At 45.2% G+C, this 25,480-nt stretch overlaps 1 protein-coding gene and 1 non-coding gene across 3 annotated transcripts in view; one reads left to right on the top strand and one right to left on the bottom strand.

Annotated features, from left to right (window-relative positions):
• Positions 1 to 16,173, bottom strand: part of EIF2AK1 (eukaryotic translation initiation factor 2 alpha kinase 1) — a 36,907-nt gene extending 20,734 nt beyond the window's left edge. Inside the window, exons 1-7 of one of the 2 annotated variants that reach the window (XM_055292346.2) lie at positions 15,930 to 16,173; positions 10,863 to 11,021; positions 6,553 to 6,686; positions 5,440 to 5,477; positions 3,048 to 3,147; positions 2,128 to 2,208; positions 681 to 780 (exon numbers count right to left, since the gene is read on the bottom strand). In XM_055292346.2, coding sequence (XP_055148321.1) covers positions 681 to 780; positions 2,128 to 2,208; positions 3,048 to 3,147; positions 5,440 to 5,477; positions 6,553 to 6,686; positions 10,863 to 11,021; positions 15,930 to 16,047 — 730 coding nt within the window. In that variant the 5' untranslated portion in view covers positions 16,048 to 16,173. The remainder of the gene's footprint in view (positions 1 to 680; positions 781 to 2,127; positions 2,209 to 3,047; positions 3,148 to 5,439; positions 5,478 to 6,552; positions 6,687 to 10,862; positions 11,022 to 15,929) is intronic. The other variant, XM_063646157.1, reaches the window with a different exon arrangement.
• LOC129490843 (U6 spliceosomal RNA) lies at positions 14,436 to 14,543 on the top strand. The gene has a single exon (XR_008660332.1). It is a non-coding gene; the product is annotated as a U6 spliceosomal RNA (small nuclear RNA).
• Positions 16,174 to 25,480: the final 9,307 nt, after the last annotated feature.

Raw genomic sequence — 25,480 nt, 5'->3', positions numbered from 1 at the left:
CTTGGGCAACATGGTGAAACCCCGTCTGTACTAAAAATACAAAAATTAGCCAGGCGTGGTTGCACACACCTGTAATCCCAGCTACTCGGGAGGCTGAGGCAGCAGAATCACTTAAGCCCAGGAGGCGGAGGTTGCAATGAGCAAAGATTGCACTACTACACTCCAGCCTAGGTGACAGAGTGAGACTCTGTCTCAAAAAAAAGAAAAGAAAAAAAATAATTTCACATAATTTTCACAAAATGTTTTGATTTTGTTTAACTATTTAAAAATGTAAAAACCAACTGGGTGCGGTGGCTAACGCCTGTAATCTCAGCACTTTGGGAGGCCGAGGCGGGCGGATTACAAGGTTAGGAGATCGGGACGATCCTGGCTAACACGGTGAAACTCCATCTCTACCAAAAAATACCAAAAAAAAAAAAAAAAATTAGCCGGGTGTGGTGGCAGGCACCTGTAGCCCCAGCTACTTGGGAGGCTGAGGCAGAAGAATGGCGTGAACCCAGGAGGCGGAGCAGCCTGGGGGACAGAGCCAGACTGTCTCAAAAAAAAAAAAAAAAAAAAAAAAAAAAAAGTAAAAACCATTCTCATCTTGTGGTATGTACAAAAACAAGGACAGGCCAGATTTGGTCCACGGGCTGAAGTTTGCCAACGCTTCAACTACCATATCATCAAAAATGGCTTACCTTGTGGCTGAATCACGTGAACATGTTCTATCCACGCGGTGTGATAGCCAACAATATTGGGGTGCTGAAGACCCGCCAGCACCTTCACTTCCCGTAGGACCTAGAAAAGAAATGGAATTAGATCTGCCTTCTGCTGATAACTTGTTAAGTGTTTATGCAATACTTCTTGTTCCAGAGCAAAATACAGATGGCCCCTGACTTACAATGGTGTGAAGACATCACAATTTTTGACATACTTTGAATTTTGATCTTTTCCCCGGCTTGCAGTATGCAGTGCATGAGATATATGGTATTTTATTATAAAATAGGCTTTGTGCTAGATGATTCTGTCCAACTATTGAGTAATGTAAGTGTTCAGAGCACATTTAAGGTAGGCAGGGTAAGCTACAATGTTCAATCTATGATGGGTTTATCAGGACATAATCCCATCATAAGATGGAGAAGCATCTGTAATGAAAACTCCTCTGTACAAGGCATCTACACTATGTTAAAATAATGGAAATTTTTTTTTTTTTTTTTTGAGAAAGAGTCTCACCCTGTTGCCCAGGCTGGAGTGAAGTGGCACCATCTTGGCTCACTGCAACCTCTGCCTGCTGGGTTCAAGTCATTCCCGTGCCTCAGCCTCCCGAGTAGCTGGGATTACAAGCATACACTACCACACCCAGCTAATTTTTGTGTTTTTGCCATGTTGGCCAGGCTGGTCTCACACTCCTGGGAGGCCTGCCTCGGCCTCCCAAAGTGCTGGGATTACAGGCGTGAGCCACTGCACTCAGCCAATATAATGGAAATATTTTTGAGAGCCAAATGGCAATTGTTATAGCAACTAAATAACATATTTATATAGCACTTTATACTTTTTATAGCACACTTATCACCATTCTCTCTTTTGATTCCTACCCCAGTCCTCCAAGGTAAGTAAAATCACTACTGTCACTACTATTTCAGGGCAGGTGACAGAAGTGGCTCAGAGGACTGGGCAACTCGTCCAGAACCACACAGCATGTCAGGGAGAAGACTGACCTGGAACTGGGCTCCTGTTTTTTCATAACTAGCTATATTATATATCGATCATTTATTTTAAGAAATTAATATATTAAAAAAATTATATATATATGTAAATTAGCCAGGCATGGTGGCAGGCGCCTATAATCCCAGCTACTTGGGAGGAAGGAGAATCCTTGAACCCGGGGGGGCGGAGGTTGCGGCGAGCCAAGATCACGCCACTTTACTCCAACCTGGGCAAAAGAGCGTAACTCCATCTCAAAAAATAATAATAATAATAATAATAATAATAATTTAATTTTGGTAGTTTACTGTAACCCCATTCCTAGTAAACTGGAAATCCACACCACCTACTTTTGCCAAATATACACATATACATGTATAACTCTTTCAAAAAGAACTAAATACACAATTATTCAAAATAAGTAATTTTTTAAAATCATACCTTCATGCAAACTGTTTTAGTTGCACCCTTAATCAGGATTTTTTTTATTGCATAATACTGACCATCTAATTTATTCCTGACCTGAAAAGTAGAAGAAAAGACAAAGTATATTGTGTCATTAAACTTTAACTGAATAAAGAAGTTCTTTTAATCTGAGCTTAGACAATCCAAACTAGCCAAAGAGTTAAAATATAGCTAAAGACGTCTCCTTACTATGTTCAGGGGAAGTCAGCCAGACTAAGAGCTTTTCAGATAGTGTTGGGAGTCTAGCTCCTAAGAAGCTCTAGGCTGAAGAACGGGAATGTTAGCAAAAGGTGTATGTTAGCTCAAAACACGGTAGCACAACTTTTTTTAGTAACACATTTTTTAATTAAAATTAACTATAGGTCAAAAATTTAAAGTTTCCAAAATCCACGTAAACAATCAACACAGTTAGAAAAACATTACAACCTGCCCACTTCCCTGTAAATGACAAATGTTAAAGAAAAGTAAATATACATGATTTCTTGGAATTTTCCTTAGAGCACTTTATATAGTAATAATGAAAACAGGCCAAGCACGGTGGCTTACGCCTGTAATGCCAGCACTTTGGAAGGCCAAGGTGGGTGGATCACGAGGTCAGGAGATCAAGACCATCCTAGCCAACACGGTGAAACCCCATCTCTACTAAAAATACAAAAATTAGCTGGGTGTAGTGACACATGCCTGTAATCCCAGCTACTCGGGAGGCTGAGGCAGAAGAATCGCTTGAACCAGGGAGTTGGAGGTTGCAGTGAGCTGAGATTGCACCGCGCACTCCAGCCTGGTGACAGAGCGAGACTCTGTCTCAAAAAAATAAATAAATAAAAGAATAATGAAAACAATATCTGAAAATACAATTATTTAGGGTAGTAGGTCAAAACAAGTATGTGGAAGACAACCTTGTATACTCTTCCATATCCACCTTTTCCTAAGATGGCAAGTTCTTCAAATTCATTTAAGTAACGTGAAGTTTGTGCTTCCAAGGCTACTTCCTTTGATCTGAAAGTTAAATACAAACAATCAATATTAAAACATGAGAGAATCAAAATGTTCTAGGATACTTCATGCTCACAGGATTACTAACCTCACAAACCTCATGTATCACTAAGCTATGCTGATTTGGAAAGGATGGGCTAAAATGAAATTTTTCATCCCTGTGAAGAAAACAAAACCAAGTGTTTCACCAGTAACTGGTATTCCAAGTAGAAATTATTACCGATGTTGTACAGCAGAAATCCTAAGAATCACAACAGCCAGCAGTTGGTTAGCTAAGCTCAGAAATAAATTTACTGAAATTTCAGCTGGGCGTGGTGGCTCACACCTGTAATCCCAGCATTTTAGGAGGCCAGGGAGGGCAGATCATGAGGTCAGGAGTTCAAGACCAGCCTGGCCAACATAGTAAAACCCCGTCTCTAGTAATAATTCAAAAATTAGCTGGGTGTGGTGGTGGGTGCCTGTTATCCCAGCTACTTAGGAGGCTGACGCAGGAGAATTGGTTGAACCCAGGAGGCGGAGGTTGCAGTGAGCCGAGATTGTGCCACTGCACTCCAGCCTGCACTCCAGAGCAAGACTCCATCTCAAAAAAAAATAAATAAATAAAAATAAATAAATAAATTACTGAGATTTCTTTTTTATTTATTTTTCTTCTAAGACAGGGTCTTGCTGTGTTGCCCAGGCTAGATTGCAGTGGCTATTCACAGGTGTGATTCTGCTACTGAGCAGCACCAGAGTACTGACATGCTCTGTTTCCAACCTGGGCTACTTCACTCCTCCTTAGGCAACCTGGTGGTCCCTTGCTCCTGGGAGATCAAGGTCACCATACTGATGCCAGACTTAATGTGGACACCAGACTGGCATGGTGCACTGCAGCCCAGGACTCCTGGGCTCAAGCAATCCTCTTTTCTTTTTCTTTTTTCTTTTTTTTTTTTTTTTTTTTTTGAGACGGAGTCTCGCTCTGTCGCCCAGGCTGGAATGCAGTGGCGCAATCTCAGCTCAAGCAATCCTCTTGCCTTAGCCTCCCAAGTAGCTGGGACCGGTTATGCGCCACCATACGCAGCTACTTAAATTTCTTAATGATGTAGACCAATTAGATTTTTTTTTTAATGTAGAGTGCTTTATCAAGATATAATTCACATACTGTCAAATTCACCTCTCTCAAATGTGCAATTCAGTGGTTTTTAGTACATAAAGTTGTGCAACCATCACTGCTACCTAATTTCAGAATATTTTCATCACCCCCAAAATAAACCCTATATCCATTAGCTTTCACTCCCCATCCTTCCCTTACCCCGCTCCCTGAAAACCACTATTTACATCTCTATGGATTCACCTACTCTGGATATTTCATAGAAATGAAATCACACAGCCGGGCGCGGTGGCTCAAGCCTGTAATCCCAGCACTTTGGGAGGCCGAGGCTGGAGGATCACGAGGTCAGGAGATCGAGACCATCCTGGCTAACACCGTGAAACCCCGTCTCTACTGAAAATGCAAAAAATTAGCCGGGTGCAGTGGCTCAAGCCTGTAATCCCAGCACTTTGGGAGGCCGAGGCTGGAGGATCACGAGGTCAGGAGATCGAGACCATCCTGGCTAACACGGTGAAACCCCGTCTCTACTAAAAATACAAAAAATTAGCCGGGCGTGGTGGCGGGCGCCTGTAGTCCCAGCTACTTGGGAGGCTGAGGCAGGAGAATGGCGTGAACCCGGGAGGTGGAGCTTGCAGTGAGCCAAGATCGTGCCACTGCACTCCAGCCTGGGCAACAGAGCAAGACTCCATCTCAAAAAAAAAAAAAAAAAAAAAGAAATGAAATCACACAATATGTGGCCTTTTATGACTGGCTGTTTTTACTTAGGATGTTTTCAAGACTCATCCATATTGTAGCATGAATCAGTACTTCATTCTTTTTAATAGCTGAATAACACTTTATTGCAGGGATAGACCACATGCTTATCTATTCATGAGCTGATGAATATTTAGGTCAGACCAGTTAGATTTTAAACTAGTATTTAAACTAGCCAAAATTCAATGGTCCCCCTAACAGAGGCTGGCTATCAGGAATCTGAATTAACAGTGTGACCATGGAATCCACGCTCAGTGGTGGGAGGCAGAGGATCAAAGAGGAGGGAATAAGAAGCAAAGCAAGTCTCGGAGCAGTACTTAATTGCTGAGAACAAAGTTTTTAATGTTCATAAACAATGCTAACGATATTATGTTTTAACCTCAAATCAGTATTTTCTTAATTTTGATTTCTTTTCAATAGTCTGCATAATCAAGAAAGTTTTTCACACATACCTGAGTTTCTGGATATGAGAAATATCCTCACAAGGATCCTACAATTAAAAAATTGTTTTTAAAAAGCATTTTGAAAACTTGCATGGAATAAAGAATCTATCAAAATTCAATCTCACATTAACAACCCCAAATGCATAAACAATATTTTAAAAACCATTGGCTTTTTCAGTATTACTTAAGAGCTTACAACTGAAAATATTTCAAAGCTGAGAATTGACCAGCAAGCAGACAAGACAACGTCACCTTCAAAATCCATGCAGGAGCTCCCCACCCCTCCTGTCTGCCCACCTCTCTTGCGTGTATGGTGGCACCTGGCACCCTGCTTCTGCCCGTGCCCCCTCAGTCCATTCGCAACACAGCAGCCAGTGTAGCCCCGCTAAAATGTAAGTCAGATTGTGTCACTCCTCTAATCAAAATCCTGTACCACCTCTCATCTTACTAAGTAAAAACCATAAATTAAGTAGGGCGTGGTGGTTCATGCCTGTAATCCCAGCACTTGGGAGGCCGAGGCAGGCACATCACGAGGTCAGGAGTCCGAGACCAGCCTGGCCAACATGAAGAAACCCTGTCTCTACTAAAAATACAAAAAATTAGTAGGGCGTGGTGGCAGGTGCCTGTAGTCCCAGGTACTTGGGAGGCTAAGGCAGGAGAATCCCTTGAACCTGGGAGGCAGAGGTTGCAATGAGCCAAGATTGCACCACTGCACTCCCGCCTGGATGACAGTGCGAGACTATATCTCAAAACGAAACAAAACAAAACAAAACAAAAATAAATTGAAATTGTCTGAAGATCCCAGTCCATCTGTGCCCTCTCCTTTGCCTCTCCTTTTTTTCTTTTTTTTTTTTCAGGCAGGTTCTCACTCTATTGCTCAGGCTGGAGTGCAGTGGCACGACCATGGCTCACTGCAGCCTTGAACTCCTGGCCTCAAATGATCCATCTCAGCCTCCCAAAGTGCTGGGATTAAGGCATGAGCCACCCCACCATGCCTGGCCTAGAGTTTAATACTTTTAAAAACTTGTTTTATAATTAGAATTTCACAGTGCTTTAAAATATAATTATCTTAAAAGTAAAGTATATTTTTGTCATACCCAAAGTATATTTTTTAGGGCTTACCTGACGAACTCTCTCTTTAGCGGACCTCATTAAGTGAGTAATAGCTCTGTTGTGATGTAGTCTCAGTGAGCTAAACTCGTCACTACAAGTGAAAGAAGACAGCAGCCCCATTTTGATAAAGGTCTGGCAAAGTACTATAAAAAGAATATGAAAAACTATTATTAGAAAAGTCTTTAATAAAATGGCAATTTTAAAGTGTACACAGAGAAGAATGTGTAATAATAGCAATATATACAAAAACCTCAATAGGAAAAATACTATATTTATAAACACGTTAAATTTGGAGAATGTTCTCTAGAATAACTTAAAAGAAATTTTTTTTTTGAGACAGAGAGTGCAGTGACAACTATCTTGGCTCACTGTAACCTCCACCTCCCGGGTTCAAGTGATTCTTCTGCCTCAACCTCCCAAGTAGCTGGGATTACAGGCGTGTGCCGCCATGCCCAGCTAATTTTTCTATTTTTAGTAAAGACGGGGTTTCGCCACATTGGCCAGGCTGGTCTCGAACTCCTGGCCTCAAGTGATCTGCCCAACTCCACCTCCCAAAGTGCAGGGATTACAGGCGTGAGCCACCAGGCCCAGCCCTTAGATAAATTTTTTTAAAAAGCGAAGAAACTTGGGGAATGATTCTCTAAAAGAGAAGGAGCAACTAGTACACTCATTCATGAAAAGCACAACTATAATTACTTCTCTTACCCTGTACAGTCACTTGTTTACCAAGACTAGTCAGTAAAGTACTAAGCTGTTTCTAAAAAAAGGGCAACCAAAAAAAAGAGTAAACAAACTCTTCTGACACTCCACACATTACCCTTTGCTGTTAGGCAGTAAGAGAAGAATAAGGGCAGGAGGGCAAACATACGATGAGAACTTACAACAAAAGTGACCATTCATCGTCATGAAATACCTTTAACCAACATACAAAGAGCCCATGGTACACGTGTGTATACCAAATACCAAGCTCCTTAGAAAAAGTAAGTTTCCACAAAGGTGCCTTGGCTCCTACTCATTCAACAAATACAGATACCAATGAGGACTTTTTTTTTTTTGAGACCGAGTCTTGCTCTGTCGCCCAGGCTGGAGTGCAATGGCACGATCTCGGCTCACTGCAACCTCCGCCTCCAGGGTTCATGTGATTTTCCTGCCTCAGTTGCCTGAGTAGCTGGGATTACAGGTGCACACCACCACACCTGGCTAATTTTTTTTTTTTTTTTGAGACAGAGTCTCACCCTGTTGCCCAAATTGGAGGGCAGTGGAGTGATCTCAGATCACTGCAACCTCCACCTCCTGGATTCTAGGGATTCTCATGCCTCACCCTCCCAAGTAGCTGGGATTACAGGCGCCTGCCACCACACCTGGCTAATTTTTGTATTTTTAGTAGAGATGGGGTTTCACCATGTTGGCCAGGCTGGTCTTGAACACCTGACCTCATGACCCGCCCACCTCGACCTCCCAAAGTGCTAGGATTACAGGCATGAGCCACCATGCCCCACCAAGGATATTTTTTCTGCATCAAAAACTCTACAGTTATGAAAGCCAAATTTGTTGCTAGAAAAAAGAAAAAAGAAAAAGAAAACTCTCCATTTAGATTATCAACTCACTGATCACATCAAAAACATTTATTTAAATAACCTTGTTTTAAAATTCAGTCATCTAGACCGGGTGCGGTGGCTCACACCTGTAATCCCAGCACTTTGGGAGGCCGAGGCCGGCGGATCACGAGGTCATGAGATTGAGACCATCCTGGCTAACATGGTGAAACTCCATCTCTACTAAAAATACAAAAAATTAGCCGGGCGTGGTGGTGGGTGCCTGTAGTCCCAGCTACTTGGGAGGCTGAGGCAAGAGAATCGCTTGAACCTGGAAGGTGGAGGTTGCAGTGAGCCGAGATCGCACTACCGCACTCCAGCCTGGGCGACAGAGCAAGACTCCTCATCAAAAAAAAAAAAAAAAAAAATCATCTAAAGAGGCTGTATATAAGGAATTCAAAATTATCTTAAAATCGGTAAAATTCACAGGATTGCTTTAATTATGTACAAGATTACTGTATTTTTCTAATCTGCTTCTCCATTTGATGAGACTAATACAATAATTCCGAGGCACCAGCACTTCAGAACCGAAGGAATACACTTCCTTCTTGTTCACCCCACCTTCCACCACATAGGCCACTGCTTGGAATGCAGAGCGTATTATTTGCTTTATTCAAGAAGCAGTAAGTGTACAAGATACAGATATTTGTACCATTTTTCATGTCGTGTCAAGTTTACCAAAATGATAACATATCTTTAACTAAAAACACATTCAGTTTTAAGACCACATAAAAGTATCTATAAGTTTGAGACTGTTTTGGTAAAAAAAAAAAAAAGAACCTCAGAATCTCTGGCTGGAACTACTCTTTTTTTTTTTTTCTCTAGAGGCGGAGTCTTACCATGTCACCCAGACTGGAGCACACTGGTTACTCACAGGAGTGATCAAAGCACACTGAAGGCCAAGGCGGGTGGATCACCAGGTCAGGAGTTCAAGACCAGCCTGAACAACATGGTGAAACCCCGTCTCTATTAAAAATACAAAAATTACCCGGGCATGGTGGCACGTGCCTGTAATCCCAGCTACTCGGGAGGGTGAGGCAGGAGAATCACTTGAACCCAGGGGGGCAGAGATTGCAGTGAGCAGAAATCGTGCCAGTGCACTCCAGCCTGGGCAACAGAGTGTGACTCCATCTCGAGGAAAAAAAAAAATTGTGAGCATTATCATAGTATAGATGCAAAAGAACTATATTTCATTTATCCAATTTTATGCAATTACAGGATCCACAGTTATATTCATAAGGAATTACTCAAAGAAAAATGTAAGCTGAATTGAAGTAGGGAAATCAATATTTATTTCACTCCAATTTTTGTATACCAGCTGCTTTCCAGACTCACAGCATTAAACAACATATTTTTATTTTGTATTTTTAATTTTTGTGAGTACATGGTAGATGTATATATGTATGGGGGTATATGAGATATTTTGATACAGACATGTGATGTGTAATAATCACATCAGGATAAATGGGGTATCCATCATCTAAAACATTTTTCCCTTCTTTGTGTTACAAACAATCCAATTATACTCTTTTCGTTATTTTTATTTTTTTGAGACCGAGTCTTGCTCTGTCGCCAGGCTTGCGTGCAATGGCACGATCTCGGCTCATTGCAACCTCCGCCTCCCAGGTTCAAGCGATTTTCCAGCCTCAGCCTCCCGAATAGCTGGGATTACAGGTGCCCGCCACCATGCCCAGCTAATTTTTGTATTTTTAGTAGAGACAGGGTTTCACCATGTTGGCCAGGATGGTCTCGATCTCTTGACCTCATGATCCACCCGCCTCAGTCTCCCAAAGTGCTGGGATTACAGGCGTGAGCCACTGCGCCCAGCTCATTCTTTTTTTTTTTTTTTTTTTTTTGAGATGGAGTTGCGCTCTCGTTGCCCAGGCTGGAGTGCAGTGGCGTGATCTCGGCTCACTGCAACCACCGCCACCCGGGTTCAAGCAATTCTCCTACCTCAGCCTCCCAAGTAGCTGAGATTACAGCCATGCACCATCATGCCTGGGTAGTTTTACATTTTTTTTTAAGAGATGGGGTTTCACCATGTTGGTCAGGCTGGTCTCAAACTCCTGACCTCAAGTGATCCATCCACCTCGGCCTCCCAAAGTGCTGGGATTACAGGCATGAGCCACTGCGCCTGGCCGTCTTTTGGTTATTTTTAAATGTACAATAAATTATTGTTGACTGTAGTCACCCTGCTGTGCTATCAAATACTAGATCTAATTTATTCTAACTATATTTTTGTACCCATTAACCATCCTCCACTATCCTCCCAGCCTCTGGGAACCATCATTCTACTCTATCTCCATTAGTTCAATTGTTTTAATTTTTACCTCCCATGAATAAATGAGAACAGCAACACAGTATTTTTACAAGCTTTATTTATTTATTTATTTATTTATTTTTGAGACAGTCTCACTCTTTCACCCGGGCTGGAGTGCAGTGGCGCTATCTTGGCTCACTGCACCTTCCGCCTCCCCAGTTCAACTGATTCTCTGCCTCAGCCTCCCGAGTAGCTGGGGTTACAGGCGCCTGCCACAACACCTGGCTAATTTCCATATTTTGAGTAGAGAGGGGGTTTCGCCATGTTAGCCAGGCGGATCTCGATCTCCTGACCTCGGGTGATCCACCCACCTCAGCTTCCCAAAGTGCTGGGATTACAGGCGTGAACCACGGAGCCCAGCCTTTACAAGCTTTATTTAGCAAGATTCATTTATTCTTACTTACACTTAAACACCTGTCTTGAACGAAGTGGGTCTGGTTCATGCACATGGCTCAAGTGCTCCAGCAAAGAAACCAGCAAGAGTTGGTTTGCAACTGCAAAAGGGAAGGTTGGCTGTTGTAGGGGTTCTTTTAACACCTGGAGTTCTGCTGGAACATCAGATTCTAAAAATTAGAAAGGAAAATATTTTTAAATTAATGGTAAACCTGTTTCATAATGACAAAATAGTATATTCTAATTAATGAAACACGAAATATTTAAATGTAAGCAGATAAAAACCAAAAGAGTAGTTATGCTGAGTTGGGTTAATCAAGAAAGGCTTTCTGGAAGTGAGTTTGGAGCTGAATCCTGGAAGCTGGAGGATCAGCACTTTGGGAGGCTGAGGCTGGCGGATCACCTGAGGTCAGGAGTTTGAGACCAGCCTGACCAACATGGAGCAACCCCGTCTCTACTAAAAACACAAAATTAGCTGGGTGTGGTGGCAGGCGCCTGTAATCCCAGCTACCTGGGAGGCTGAGGCAGGAAAATCGCTTGAACCTGGGAGGCAGAGGTTGCAGTGAGCCGAGATGAAGCCATTGCATTCCAGCCTGGGCAACAAGAGCGAAACTCCGTCTCAAAAAAAAAAAAAAAAAAAAAAGAAGTTGGGCAGATGACAGAGGGAAAGATAGGAAAAATGGAAACTTTTCTCAATGAGCGTGTGCTACTTATCTACATGCACAATCTCCTTCAATGCTCAAAAAATAATATAAGGTAAGTGTTCATCCCCATTTTACATACGAAAACACTGATCTCAGAGAGGCTGAGGAACCAGTGAACCAGGCAGATCAGACTGACTCCCGAACCCCATCCTCTTTGCACTATATGAGACCATGCAGACAGACGAGTTGACACTAAGGCTGAAGGTCGTAAGTTCTCACTTACTGTTTATTTAAGACATTACTAAACAGGTAAAAAAAAAAAAAAAAAACTGGGCACAGTGGCTCATGCCTGTAATCCCAGCAATTTGAGAGGCCGAGGCAGGCAGATCACCTAAGGTCAGGAGTTCGAGACCAGCCTGGCCAACATGGAGAAACCCTGTCTCTACGAAAAAACAAAATTAGCCAGGCGTGGTGGCGCATGCCTGTAATCAATCCTAGCCACTCAGGAGGCTGAGGCAGGAGAATCCCTTAAACCCAGGAGGCAGAGGTTGAGGTGAGCTGAGATCGTGCCATTGCACTCCAGCCTGGGCAACAAAGTGAAACTCTGTCTCAAAAAAAAAAAAAAAAAAACTATCTGGGTATGGTGGCTCACATCTGTAATTCCAGCACTTAGGCCGAGGCAAGCGGATCATCTGAGGTCAGGAGCTCAGGACCAGCCTGGCCAACATGGTGAAAACCCGTCTGTACTAAAAATACAAAAATTAGGTGAGCGTGGTGGTGTGCACCTGTGATCCCAGCTACTCAGGAGGCTGAGGCAGGAGAATCACTTGAACCCAGGAGGTAGAGGTTGCAGTGAGCTGGGATCGATCGCGCCACTGCACTCCAACCTGGGTGGCAGAGCCAAACTCCATTTCATTCAATAAATAAATAAATAAATTGCCAAAAATGTTAAAGTTACATTTAGGTTTTGAATTTTCTGACTCTGCCATTAGCCAGCAGAATGAATTCTTCAAATCATACAGACCACCTGCCAGAAATTATTTAGCTATTCATTTTTACATCTAGTGAAAATGATCAGGTGAATTATAGTGTTCTAAAATTAAAAATAAATAAATAAATGCAAAAATTAAAAGGAAAAAAATGAAATGGGCTGGGCGCGGTGGCTCACGCCTGTAATCCCAGCACTTTGAGAGGGCAAGGCATGAGGATTGCTTGAGCCCAGGAGTTCAAAACCAGCGTGCATAACATACTGAGACCCTGTCCCTACAAAGAAAAACTACGAAAAATTCGCTGGGCATGGTAGCGCGCACCTGTAGACCCAGTTACTCAGGAGGCTGAGGCAGGAAGATAGCTTGAGCCTGAGAAAACAGGGGTGCATTGAGCTGTGATTATACCACTGCACTGGGTGACAGAGCGAGATTCTGTCTCTAAGAAAAGTTTAAAAACATAAACTGTGGGCTGGACGCAGTGGCTCACACCTGTAATCCCAGCAATTTGGGAGGCCGAGGCAGGCGGATCGCGAGTTCAGGAGTTCAACCAACACAGTGGTCCAACACCAGCTTGGCCAACATAGTGAAACCCCATCTCTACTAAAAAATACAAAAAATTAGCCAGGCGTGGTGGCAGGCACCTGTAATCTCAGCTACTCAGGAGGCTGAGGCAGGAGAGTGGCTTGAACCCAGGAGGTGGAGGTTGCAGTGAGCCGAGATCGAGCCATTGCACTCCAGCCCAGGCAATGGTGTGAGACTCAGTCTCAAAAAAAAAAAAAAAAAAAGGCCGGGTGCGGTGGCTCACGCCTGTAATCCCAGCACTTTGGGAGGCCAAGGCAGGTGGATCACAAGGTCAGGATTTCAAGACCGGCCTGGCCAAGATGGTGAAACCCCGTCTCTACCAAAAATACAAGAAATTAGCTGGGTGTGGTGGCAGACACCTGTAATCCCAGCTACTCCAGAGGCTGAGGCAGAGAACTGCTTAAACCTGGAGGGGCGGAGGTTGCAGTGAGCCGAGATCGCGCGACTGCACTCCAGCCTGGGCAACAGAGGACGACTCCGTCTCAAAAAAAAAAAAAAAAAAAAAAATACATAAACTCTGTCTGGACATTCTGGGCCTCTTTGGAAGAAAACGCCATATGTCAGCACAACAGTATTATTGGTAACCCAGGAAAAGAAAAATTTTAAAAGCTTATCTAAGATCACTCCCTTCAAGAATAATCTTTAGTTTGCAGAAACCCTTATCACAATGTTACAGAAAAGACACACTTGCATGTTTACAGCTGGGACTTTTCCTATGACATAACACTTTCTATATTACTGAGCTATAATATACCACCTTATATGTGGGGAAAAAGTTATTTGTCCATTAAAAAATAGTTTTTTAAAATTTTCCTCTGTTAATAGCCTGCTGGAATTAGTACCACACTCTGCTTTTCTCTTTATGGTCAAAAATCATAGGCTTGGCTGGGCACAGTGGCTCATGCCTACAATCCTAGCACTTTGGGAGGCTGAGGCAGAAGGATCCGTTGAGCCCACGAGTTTGAGACCAGACTGGGCAACAAAAGGAGACCCCATCTCTTTTTTTTTTTTGAGACAGAGTCTCACTCTGTCGCCCAGGCTGGAGTGCAGTGGCACGATCTCGGCTCACTGCAACCTCTGCCTCCCGGACAACCCCATCTCTTTAAGAAAAAAAAAAAAAAAATTATAGGTAGTATTAAGGATAAAAATGCAACAACATTTCCATGTATTTATTCCATTTGAATCAATCAAAACCATTTCACCTCGGTTTGCACCTTTATTTTTTCCCATATGCTTTCTCTTACAGGAACAATTTGTACCTTTAAATCAATTGCAACACATTTTTTTGTTTGTTTCATGCTTCAAATCAAAGTGTATTCTCTGCAGTCATTCTATTGGAATTACCATATAGTTAAAACCTCCCTGAATCATGCTCACTTCAGCAGCACATATACTAAAAACTGGAACGACACAGAGAAGATTAGCACAGCTACTGCACAAGAATGAAACACAAATTCCTGAAGCATTCCATAAAAAAAAAAAAGAAAAGAAAAAAAAAACCTGAATCAATGTTGTTGTTGTTGTTGTTTTGTTTGTTTGTTTGTTTTGAGACGGAGTTTCCTCTGTCTCCCAGGCTGGAGTGCAGTGGTGCGATCTCGGCTCACTACAACCTCCGCCTCCTGGGTTCAAGCAAGCGATTCTCCTACCTCAGCCTTGAAAGTAGTTGGGATTACAGGCGCCCACCACGCCCAGCTAATTTTTGTATTTTTAGTAGAGAGGGGGTTTCACCATGTTGACCAGGCTGGTGTTGAACTCCTGACCTCAGGTGATCCGCCCACCTCAGCCTTCCAAAGTGCTGGGATTACAGGCGTGACCTCACTGGGCCAATGTATTCATTCTTAATAGCACAATTTAATTTTTAATATTGCTAAAACACCTAGCAGCAACTAAAGACTCTATTTCACTTTCATCAAAATAGTGGACTCTTTCACCTAGTTAGAGTCAATGTTTTAAGCATCTCTTACTCTATGCTAAGTAACTTAGCTACCCGAAATCTCCTAGTAACCAAAAGCCTCAAGAAAACTTGGGGGCTGAGAGTGGTGGCTCACATCTATAATCCCAGCACTTTGCAAGGCCGAGGCGGGAGAATCGCTTGAGGCCAGGCGTTCGAGACCAGCCTGGGGAACACAGCAAGACCCCATCTCTGTAAAAAAAAATTTAAAAATTAGCCGGGCATAGTGGTGTGCACCTGTGGTCCCAGCTACTCAGGAGGCTAAGGCTGGAGGATCACTTGAGCCCAGGAGTTGTAGGCTGCAATGAGCTATGATTGTGCCACTGCACTCCAGCCTGAGTGACAGAGCAAGACTGTCTCCCAAAAAAAAAAGTGGGCCTTTTTATTAAACCAAAGACGTTTATTTATTTCCACGCTGCCTATGAGAAATCTTTAGTTCTCCTTCCAATGAAGCAAAAGACAAGAAAAGCTCCAAAGAAAAAAAAGACAACAAAAGCTACAAATTATAAATCTTAACCCAAACTATTCAGCGTATAGTTTGCAAAGTCTCGTTGCAGTAATGAAAGATGATCGTTCTCAACCAATGACAAAACCCAGGGCGTGGGGGCAAGACGGTGGCCTCGGGGATGTCCCCAGTCATCCGAAGGCCTCAGTCCCCAGAGAGGAAACCAAGGAACAGAAATGTAAACAAAGGAGCGAGAAGCAGACATTCTTTCCAAAAAATATTTGCCTTACCCCGACGGCCCGCCCGCCGCCCCCCTCCCCCGCACTGCGCGGCTGCGCCCCCGGTTCAACCCTGGAGGCAGCCAAATTCGCCCGGGTCTTCAGGCAAACCTCAGGGCTGCCTATGCCGCCCAGAAACGCAGGTGGACAGAGACAGCAGAGCCGCGACGCCGCGATCTGATCCCTCACCGTCATATTTGGGGTCCGGGCCCTCGGCGGGAAAGTCGATGGCCGGCGGCGCAGCCACAGCCCCAGCCCCGTCGCCCTCCTCTTCGCGCTTGCGGACCCCGGAGTTGCCCCCCTGCATCGCCTGCCGCGCGCGGGCCGCAGCCCAGCCCGCCGGCCCGCCCAGCACTGCCACACTTCGATGCTGCAGCTAGCGCCGTCTGACCCGGAAGTAACCCCTCACCAGACGGAAAACCAGCCTCGGCCACGCGCGCACCTTAACTGGGGGGCGGGGCTGTAGCAGACTCCGCCCTTTATAAGACAAGAAGAATCGGCCGCGTCAGGCGCCGGAGCACCCCCGGCGCATGCGCTCTGGTGGGCTCGTCTACCGGCGGCTGGGTTTCAGGGGCGCCCAGGTGAACCCTGGCCTAGTTCCCAGCTACCCCAGAAGGGTCTTAACGCTCACATCTCACGCCCAGACTCGAGTGTCAGTGTAAGAATCAGGTGTCTGCAGAGACTAATGGAAACATTTACCTTTTGTGGGTACAGCAATGACTTTGGTCATTTGTTTTCCAGGAAAAAAATTTTAAAAAGCATTTTCAAAACCTGTCTCAAGGAGACCTGAACTTATTTTGGTCAACTGTTATGCCACAAAAAAACGGGAGATGCCGCTGGGCGCGGTGGCTCACGCCTGTAATCCCAGCACTTTGGGAGGCTGAGGCGGGTGGATCACGAGGTCAGGAGATCGAGACTATCCTGGCTAATACGGTGAAACCCTGTCTCTACTAAAAATACAAAAAATTAGCCAGGCGAGGTGGCGGGCGCCTGTAGTTCAGCTACGCGGGAGGCTGAGGCAGGAGAATGGCGTGAACCCTGAAGGCGGAGCTTGCAGTGAACCGAGATCGCGCCACTGCACTTCAGCCTGGGCAATAGAGCAAGACTCCGTCTCCAAAAAAAACCAAAAAACAAAACAGGAGATGCCAACTACATTCCAAAATGCGAAGTGAATCCAACCTAACAGAAATTCCTCTTAGAATTTACAACTGAAATGTTTTCCTTAAAAAAAAAAAAAAAAACTTCTAGGTTCAGGGATACAGGTGCAGGTTCGTTTTCCAAACTAAAACTCCCCTCCCTGGCCACACTCCATCCACTATGGTTTGAAACCCTCAGATTCAAAAATCCACCCTAAGCCAGGCGCTGTGGCTCACACCTGTAATCCCAGCACTTCCGGAGACCAAGGTGGGTGGATCACCTGAGGTCAGGAGTTTGAGATCAGCCTGGCCAATACGGTGAAACCCCTGTCTCTATTAAAAATACAAAAATTAGCTGGGTGTGGTGGCGTGCTCTTGTAATCCCAGCTACTCGGGAGGCTGAGGCAGGAGAATCGCTTGAACCCGGGAGACGGAGGTTACACTGAGCAGAGATCGGGCCTCTGCACGCTGCACTCCAGCCTGGGTGACAGAGCAAGACTCCGTCTCAAAAAAAAAAAAAAAAAAAAAGAAAAAATTATCCTTAATTTTCATGGATCAGCTACAGCTGGAATAAAAATCTTTCCGATTTTGGACCTCACCCACAGCACGATGTGTAAAAGTGGTATTGTTTAAGAATTCTATTTGAACTTGTTTTCAATAGACAGTCATACTTGGATGCATTCAGCTTGGTAGAGGCAATTAAAGGTGTAGTTCTCTTAAACAGCAACTCAAAGTACTGTAAAGATAGATAAAGAAAATAAAGGCCGGGCGCGGTGGCTCACGCTTGGAATCCCAGCACTTTGGGAGGCCGAGGCGGGCGGATCACGAGGTCAGGAGATCGAGACCATGGTGAAACCCCGTCTCTACTAAAAATACAAAAAATTAGCCGGGCGTGGTGGCGGGCGCCTGTAGTCCCAGCTACCGGGAGAGGCTGAGGCAGGAGAATGGCGTGAACCCGGGAGGCGGAGCTTGCAGTGAGCCGAGATTGCGCCACTGCACTCCAGCCTGGGCGACAGAGTGAGACTCCGTCTCAAAAAAAAAAAAAAAAAAAAAGAAAGAAAAATAAAAAATAAAGCTATAGTTCTATAGGTAGATTAGATTCCAAACACTAGAGATGGGCCAGGCGTGATGGCTTACCTCTGTAATCCTAGCAGCTTGGGAGGCCGCAGCAGGTGGATCATCTGAGGTCGAGAGTTCAAAACCAGCCTGGCCAACATGGTGAAACCCCCGTCTCTACTAAAAACACAAAAAATTAGCAGGAGAATCACTTGAACCCAGGAGGCAGAGCTTGCAGTGAGCCGAGTTTGAGCCACTGCACTCCAGCCTGGGCAACACAGCAAGACTCTGTCTCAAAAAAAAAAAAAAAAGATTAGAGGTGTTCCTTCCTGTGCCTTGCTGATGTTCTAGAAGAGCACGCCCCTTCTGAGGACTGTTTTGTCTATATGTATTCACAGCTTTAAAAATACAAATACTGTAAAAAAAAAAAAAAAATACAAATACTGGCCGGGGGTGGTGGCTCACGCCTGTAATCCCAGCACTTTGGGAGGCCGAGGCAGGCGGATCACGAGGTCAGGAGATCGAGACCATCCTGGCTGACACTGTGAAACCCCCATCTCTACTAAAAATACAAAAAATGAGCCGGGCGTGATGGCGGGCGCCTGTAGTCCCAGCTACTCCGGAGGCTGAGGCAGGAGAATGGCGTGAACCCGGGAAGTGGAGCTGGCAGTGAGCCGAGATCGCGCCACTGCACTCTAGCCTGGGTGACAGAGCAAGATTCTGTCTCAAAAAAATAAATAAATAAAATAAAATACAAATACTAATGCTTTTTTTCTTCAACAATTCCACTGTCAGAATTTTATCCTAAGAAAAAGGTTAAAAACAAGCAAAAATACATAGTTTTGAGATCTCATGGACACAGGAAGGGGAACATCACACTCGGGGGACTGTTGTGGGGTGGGGGGAGGGGGGAGGGACAGCATTAGGAAATATACCTAATGCTAAATGATGAGTTAATGGGTGCAGCAAAACAACATGGCACATGGATACATATGTAACAAACCTGCACATTGTGCACATGTACCCTAAAACCTAAAGTATAATAATAAAAAAAAACCTAAAAAAAAAAAAAAGATTAGAAGAAAAAAAAAAAAAGCTAATGATTGAAACAATGCTTACAATGCCAAAACTGGAAGACAAGATAATTGGCTAAATTAATGACGAATATTCATACAATGGCACACTTTACTTGCATTAAAAATGTTAGCATGGGCCAGGCACGGTGGCTGACACCTATAATTCCAGCACTTTGAGAGGCTGATGCAGGAGGATTGCTTGAGGCCAGGAGTTCGAGACCAGCCTGGGCAATTTAGTGAGACCTCCTCTCTATAATTTAAAACAAATAATAATAACGTTGATATGCTAATCTGGTTCTCACCATTTTCCACCATCACTAGAAATGCCCATTGTTACTGAAGGCATAGAGAAAAAAAGCAACACACTCTATACAGCTGCTCTCGAACCCCTGACCTCGTGATCCGCCCACCTCGGCCTCCCAGAGTGTTGGGATTACAGACATGAGCCACGGCACCTGGCCGAAATTAATTTCTTTTAAGAAATGCAATATCGCATATCAGCTTGCAATATTAAACATAGTTAACCACAGAGGAACCCCAAATAACCAATAAGATAGAAAAGCTGCACAAGTTTCATTAGCTACAAGTAAATGCAAGTTAAACGATGAAATATCATTTTAAAATATATTTGCAAATTTAAACTTTCTCATACCAAGTGTTGGTGAAGATATGAAAAAAGAGAAACTATCGGACCTTGCTAACGAGCAATTTAGCAATGTTGAATAAAGTCAAATGGTTAATTAAGATTCTCTCCTTGACTTATCTCTAGTCAGGCCCCTCTGATTTCTCAACTAGGCCCTGATTTTAGAGCTCACATGTTCATCTTTATATTGTCCAGTTCTCGCAAGAATCCTAGTAAGTCGCTTTAGCCTGAATCCCTCATACTCAATATCTGATCATCCTCTGTAACCGATTGGGTTCCTCCTCCCCTAACATCCCCCAGGTGATGCCTCGTCACCCTGGCCTGCTTTCAGCAAGAATCCTATTAGGTGGATTTAGCCAGAAATCCCCCCTTAACCCCTGATATTTCCTCGTGGTAATTTTCCATGCACTGACCGCCCCCGCCAACACACACACTCATCTTTGGCTATAGATTCTCATTTCCTTGTTGTATTTGGAGTTGAATCCGACCTCTCTCCAACTACAAAATGCCATTGTAGTACCCCTCTGATATAGTTTGCCTGTGTGTCCCCTTCAAGTCTCATGTTGAAATGTGAACCCATAGATACCTTTGTTTCCAGTTGAGCAGACCACTGGGAGGTGGGCATTGTAAACAGGTGAATATCTAACACCTGTGTGCTACAATAAAAAACACACCCTCCCTCCCTCTCTCCCTTCCTTCCCTCCCTCCCTCCTTCCCTCCTTCCTTCCTTCCCTCCTTCCTTCCTTCCCTCCCTCCCTCCTTCCCTCCTTCCTTCCTTCCCTCCTTCCTTCCTTCCCTCCCTCCCTCCTTCCTTCCTTCCCTCCCTCCCTCCTTCCTTCCTTCCCTTTCTCTTTCTTTCTGAGGGTCTCCCTCTGTTGCCCAGGCTGGAGTGCAGTGGCATAATCTCGGCTCACTGCAATCTCCCTGCCTCAGGCTCCCGTGATTCTCCAGCCTCAGCCTGCCGAATACCTGAGATTGCAGGCGCACACCACCACGCCTGGCTGGTTTTTGTATTTTTGGTGGAGACGGGGTTTCACCGTGTTGGCCAGGCTGGTCTCCAACTCCTGACCTCCGGTGATCTGCCCGCCTTGGCCTCCCGAAGTGCTGGGATTACAGACGGAGTCTCGCTCACTCAATGCTCAAAGTTGCCCAGGCTGGAGTGCAGTGGCGTGATCTAAGCTCGCTACAACCTCCACCTCCCAGCCGCCTGCCTTGGTTTCCCAAAGTGCTAAGATTACAGCCTCTGCCCGGCCGCCACCCCGTCTAGGAAGTGAGGAGCGTCTCTGCCTGGCCACCCATCGTCTGGGATGTGAGGAGCGCCTCCGCCCGGCTGCCCCGTCTGGGACGTGAGGAGTGCCTCTGCCCGGCCGCCACCCTGTGTAGGAAGTGAGGAGCGTCTCTGCCTGGCCGCCCCATCTGGGAAGTGAGGAGCGCCTCTGCCTGGCCTCTGCCCGACCGGGGCGTGAGAAACGCCTCTGCCCGGCCACCGCGTCTGGGAAGTGAGGAACGCCTCTGCCTGGCCACTGTGCAACCTTCCAAGTGTGAAGTGACAGCCTTCGTTGTAGAATGAATGAAGACACTGGCACTGATTATATAATACCTTGGCAGCTATCTCAAGTCGTTGATGGTGGAGGTATTGGAATTATAGAAGAAAGCAAACACACAAATTTGACTAAAGGCGATTTTGTGACTTCTTTCTATTGGCCCTGGCAAACCAAGGTTATTCTGGATGGAAATAGCCTTGAAAAGGTGATATATATATGAACGTATCTTATTTGTTTTTTCCCCGTGTAATTCTTACTTTGTGCATTTGATATTCAGTTGTGTTTGTAATCACGAAAAAATGAAAGCATATAAAAAAAAAAAAAAAAACAGAGGCCAGGCGTGGTGGCTCACGCCTGTAATCCCAGCATTTGGGGAGGCTGAGGTGGGAGGATCACAAGGTCAGGAGATCAAGACCATCCTGGCCAACACGGTGAAACCCCATTTCTACCAAAAATACAAAAATTAGCTGGGCATGGTAGTGGGCCCCTGTAATTCCAGCTACTCGGGAGGCTGAGGCTGGAGAATCGCTTGAACCCGGGAGGCGGAAGTTGCAGTGAGCCGAGATCGCACCACCGCACTCCAGCCTGGGCAACAAGAGCAAAACTCCATCTAAAAAAAAAAAAAAAAAAAAAAAAAAAAACAAGAAAACAAGAACTGTGAACCCCAATGTTGGACGTGGGGCCTAGTAGGAGGCATTGGACATGGGGGAGGATCCCTCATGAATGACTTAGTGGCATCCTCTTGGTGATGAGTGAGTTCTCACTCTGTGAGTTCATGTCAGATCTGGTTGTTTAAAAAGAAGTCTGAGGCCAGACATGGCGGTTCATGCCTGTAATCCCAGCACTTTGGGAGGCTGAGGCAGGTAGATCATTTGAGGTAAGGAGTTTGAGAGTTTCAGACTAGCCTGGCCAACATGGAGAAACCCAGTCTCTACTAAAAATGCAAAAGTTAGCCGGGTGTGCACCTGTAGACCCAGCTAATCAAGAGGCTGAATGAGGATAATGCTTGAACCCAGGAGGTGGAGGTTCCAGAGAGCAGAGATCACGCCACTGCACTTCAGCCTGGGTGATAGAGGGAGACCCCATCTCAAAAAAAAAATAAAATAGCCTGGGCACCATGGCTCATGCATATAATCCCAGCACTTTGGGAGGCCAAGGCGGGTGGATCACCTGAGGTCAGGATTTCAAGACCAGCCGGGCCAACATGGTGAAACCCCCGACTCAACTAAAAATACAAAAATTAGCTGGGTTTGGTGGCACCTGCCTGTAATCCCAGCTACTTGGGAGGCCGAGGCAGGAGAATTGCTTGAAACTGGGAGGCAGAGGTTGCAGTAAGCCAAGATCATGCCACTGCACTCCAGCCTGGGCCACAGAGGGAGATCTGTCTCAAAATAAATAAATACATAAATAAAATTTAAAAATAAATAAATAAAAAGGGTGCCTCCCTTCTCTCTCCCTTGCTTCTTCTCTGGCCATGACACACCTGCTCCAACTTTGCCTTCAGCCATGAGTGGGAGCTTCCTGAGGTCTCACCAGAAGCAGATGTTGGCACCATGTTTTTGTACAGCCTGCAGAACTATGAGCCAAATAAATCTCTTCTCTTTATGATACCCAGTCTCAGGTTTTTGGTTTTTTGTTTGTTTGTTTGAGATGGAGTCTTGCTCTGTCACCCAGGCTGGAGTACAGTGGCACAATATTGGCTCACTGCAACCTCTGCCTCCCGGGTTCAAGCGACTCTCCTGCCTCAGCCTCCCAAGTAGCTGGGACTACAGGCACACACCACCATGCCCGGCTAGGTTTTGTAGTTTTAGTACAGATGGAGTTTCACCATGTTGGCCAGTCTGGTCTCGAACTCCTACCCTCAAGTGATCCACCCACCTTGGCCTGCCAAAGTGCTGGGATTACAGGCGTGAGCCACCATGCCCCACCGCCTCAGGTATCTTTTTTTTTTTTTTTTTTTTTTTGAGACGGAGTCTCACTCTGTCGCCCAGGCTGGAGTGCAGTGGCGCAATCTCGGCTCACTGCAAGCTCCGCCTCCCGGGTTCACGCCATTCTCCTGCCTCAGCCTCCGAGTAGCTGGGACTACAGGCGCCCGCCACCGCGCCCAGCTAATTTTTTGTATTTTTTAGTAGAGACGGGGTTTCACCGTGGTCTCGATCTCCTGACCTCGTGATCCGCCCGCCTCGGCCTCCCAAAGTGCTGGGATTACAAGCGTGAGCCACCGCGCCCGGCCCCCGCCTCAGGTATCTTTATAGCCACATGAACAGACTAACACACCCTGCCTTAAATAAGGTCAGTCCTACCATGTTTAACAAGTGTTACAAGTGTTATGAATAATTTTTTTTTTTTTTAAACAGAGTCTCACTGTTGTCGCCCAGGCTGGAGTGCAACGACACGATCTCAGCTCACTGAAACGTCCACCTCCCAGGTTCAAGCAATTCTCCTGCCTCCACCTCCCCAGTAGCTGAGATCACAGGCGCCCGTCACCATGCCCAACTAATTTCTGTAATTTCAGTAGAGATGGGGTTTCACCATGTTGGCCAGGCCAGTCTCAAACTCCTGACCTCAGGTGATCCACCGACCTCGGCCTCCCAAACTGCTGGGGTTACAGGTGTGAGCCACCACACCTGGTGGGATTTTTTTTTTTTTTTTTTTGAGATGGGGGTCTCATTTTGTCACCCAGGTGGAGTGCAGTAGTGACATCTTGGCTCACTGCAGCCTCAACTTCCCAAGCTCAGGTGATCCTCCCACTTCAGCCTCCCAGGTAGATGGGACCGCTAGCATGTGCCACTACACCCAGCCAGTTTTTTGTTTTTTTGGTAGAGACAGGTTTTGCCATCTTGCCCAGGCTGGTCTCAAACTCCAGAGCTCAAGGGATCTGCCCTCCTTGGCCTCCCAAAGTGCTTGGATTAAGGCATGAGCCACTGCACCTGCCCTCTTAATAATTTTTTTTTTTTTTTTTTTTTTTTTTTTTTTTTTTTTTTTGAGACGGAGTCTTGCTCTATCACCCAGGCTGGAGTGCAGTGGCCCGATCTCGGCTCACTGCAAGCTCCGCCTCCCGGGTTCACGCCATTCTCCTGCCTCAGCCTCTCCGAGTAGCTGGGACTACAGGCGCCCGCCACCACGCCCGGCTAATTTTTTTTTTGTATTTTTAGTAGAGACGGGGTTTCACTGTGGTCTCGATCTCCTGACCTCGTGATCCACCCGCCTCGGCCTCCCAAAGTGCTGGGATTACAAGCGTGAGCCACCGCGCCCGGCAATAATTTTTTATGTTAACATGTCACATACCCGTAATCCAGTAAGCCCCCTCTAGGTTCCCTTTCAACACTCTTATGTATGTCCATGTATATTCTATAAGCCTGTTTATTGCAACGTTGTTTTTAACAGCAAATTGGAAAAAAAACTGCCAGGCGTGGTGGCTCACGCCTGTAATCTCAGCACTTTGGGAGGCCGAGGTGGGCGGATCAGGAGGTCAGAAGATTGAGACCATCCTGGCTAACACAGTGAAACCCCATCTCTACTAAAAATACAAAAAATTAGCCAGGCATGGTGGCAGGCTCCTGTAGTCCCAGCTACTCGGGAGGCTGAGGAAGGAGAATGGCATGAACCTGGGAGGTAGAGCTTGCAGTGAGCCGAGATCACACCACTGCACTCCAGCCTGAGTGACAGAGTGAGACTGTGCCTCAAAAAATAAATAAATAAATAAATAAATAATTTAAAAACCTAATACTCATTAATAGGGAAATAGAGATATGTATTCTATATGAAAACAAATATTAAGTCAGCAAGGTGACTCACACCTGTAATCCCAGCACTTTAGGAGACTGAGGTTGGGAAGATTGCTTGAGGCCAAGATTTCAAGACCAGCCTGGGCAACACAGTGAGACACAATCTCTACAAATAAAAATACAAAAATTAGCTTGCCTTGGTGGCAGGAGCCTATAATCCCAGGTACTCGAGCTGCTTGGGAGGCTGAGGCACATGAATCACGTGAACCTGAAAGGAAGAGGTTGCAGTGAGCCGAGATTGTGCCACTGCACTCCAGCCTCCTTGAGAGAGCAAGACCCTGTCTCAAGAAAAAAAAAAAAAAAGTATAGAAAATATGGACAGAATCAACTAGCACACATATATAATCGAGAACATTGAAATCAGCACAACAAAACCCCTAAATAACAGAAGGCAATAATAATAGTCATAATCGCTAATTTTTTTTGTTTGTTTCTTAGTTTGTTTGAGATGGAGTCTTGCTCTGTCGCCCAGGCTAGAGTGCAGTGGTGCGATCTTG

This window comes from Symphalangus syndactylus, chromosome 9 (genome assembly GCF_028878055.3).
Source record: "Symphalangus syndactylus isolate Jambi chromosome 9, NHGRI_mSymSyn1-v2.1_pri, whole genome shotgun sequence".
NCBI lineage: Eukaryota > Metazoa > Chordata > Mammalia > Primates > Hylobatidae > Symphalangus > Symphalangus syndactylus.
This window is presented reverse-complemented; position numbering and strand designations above follow the sequence as displayed.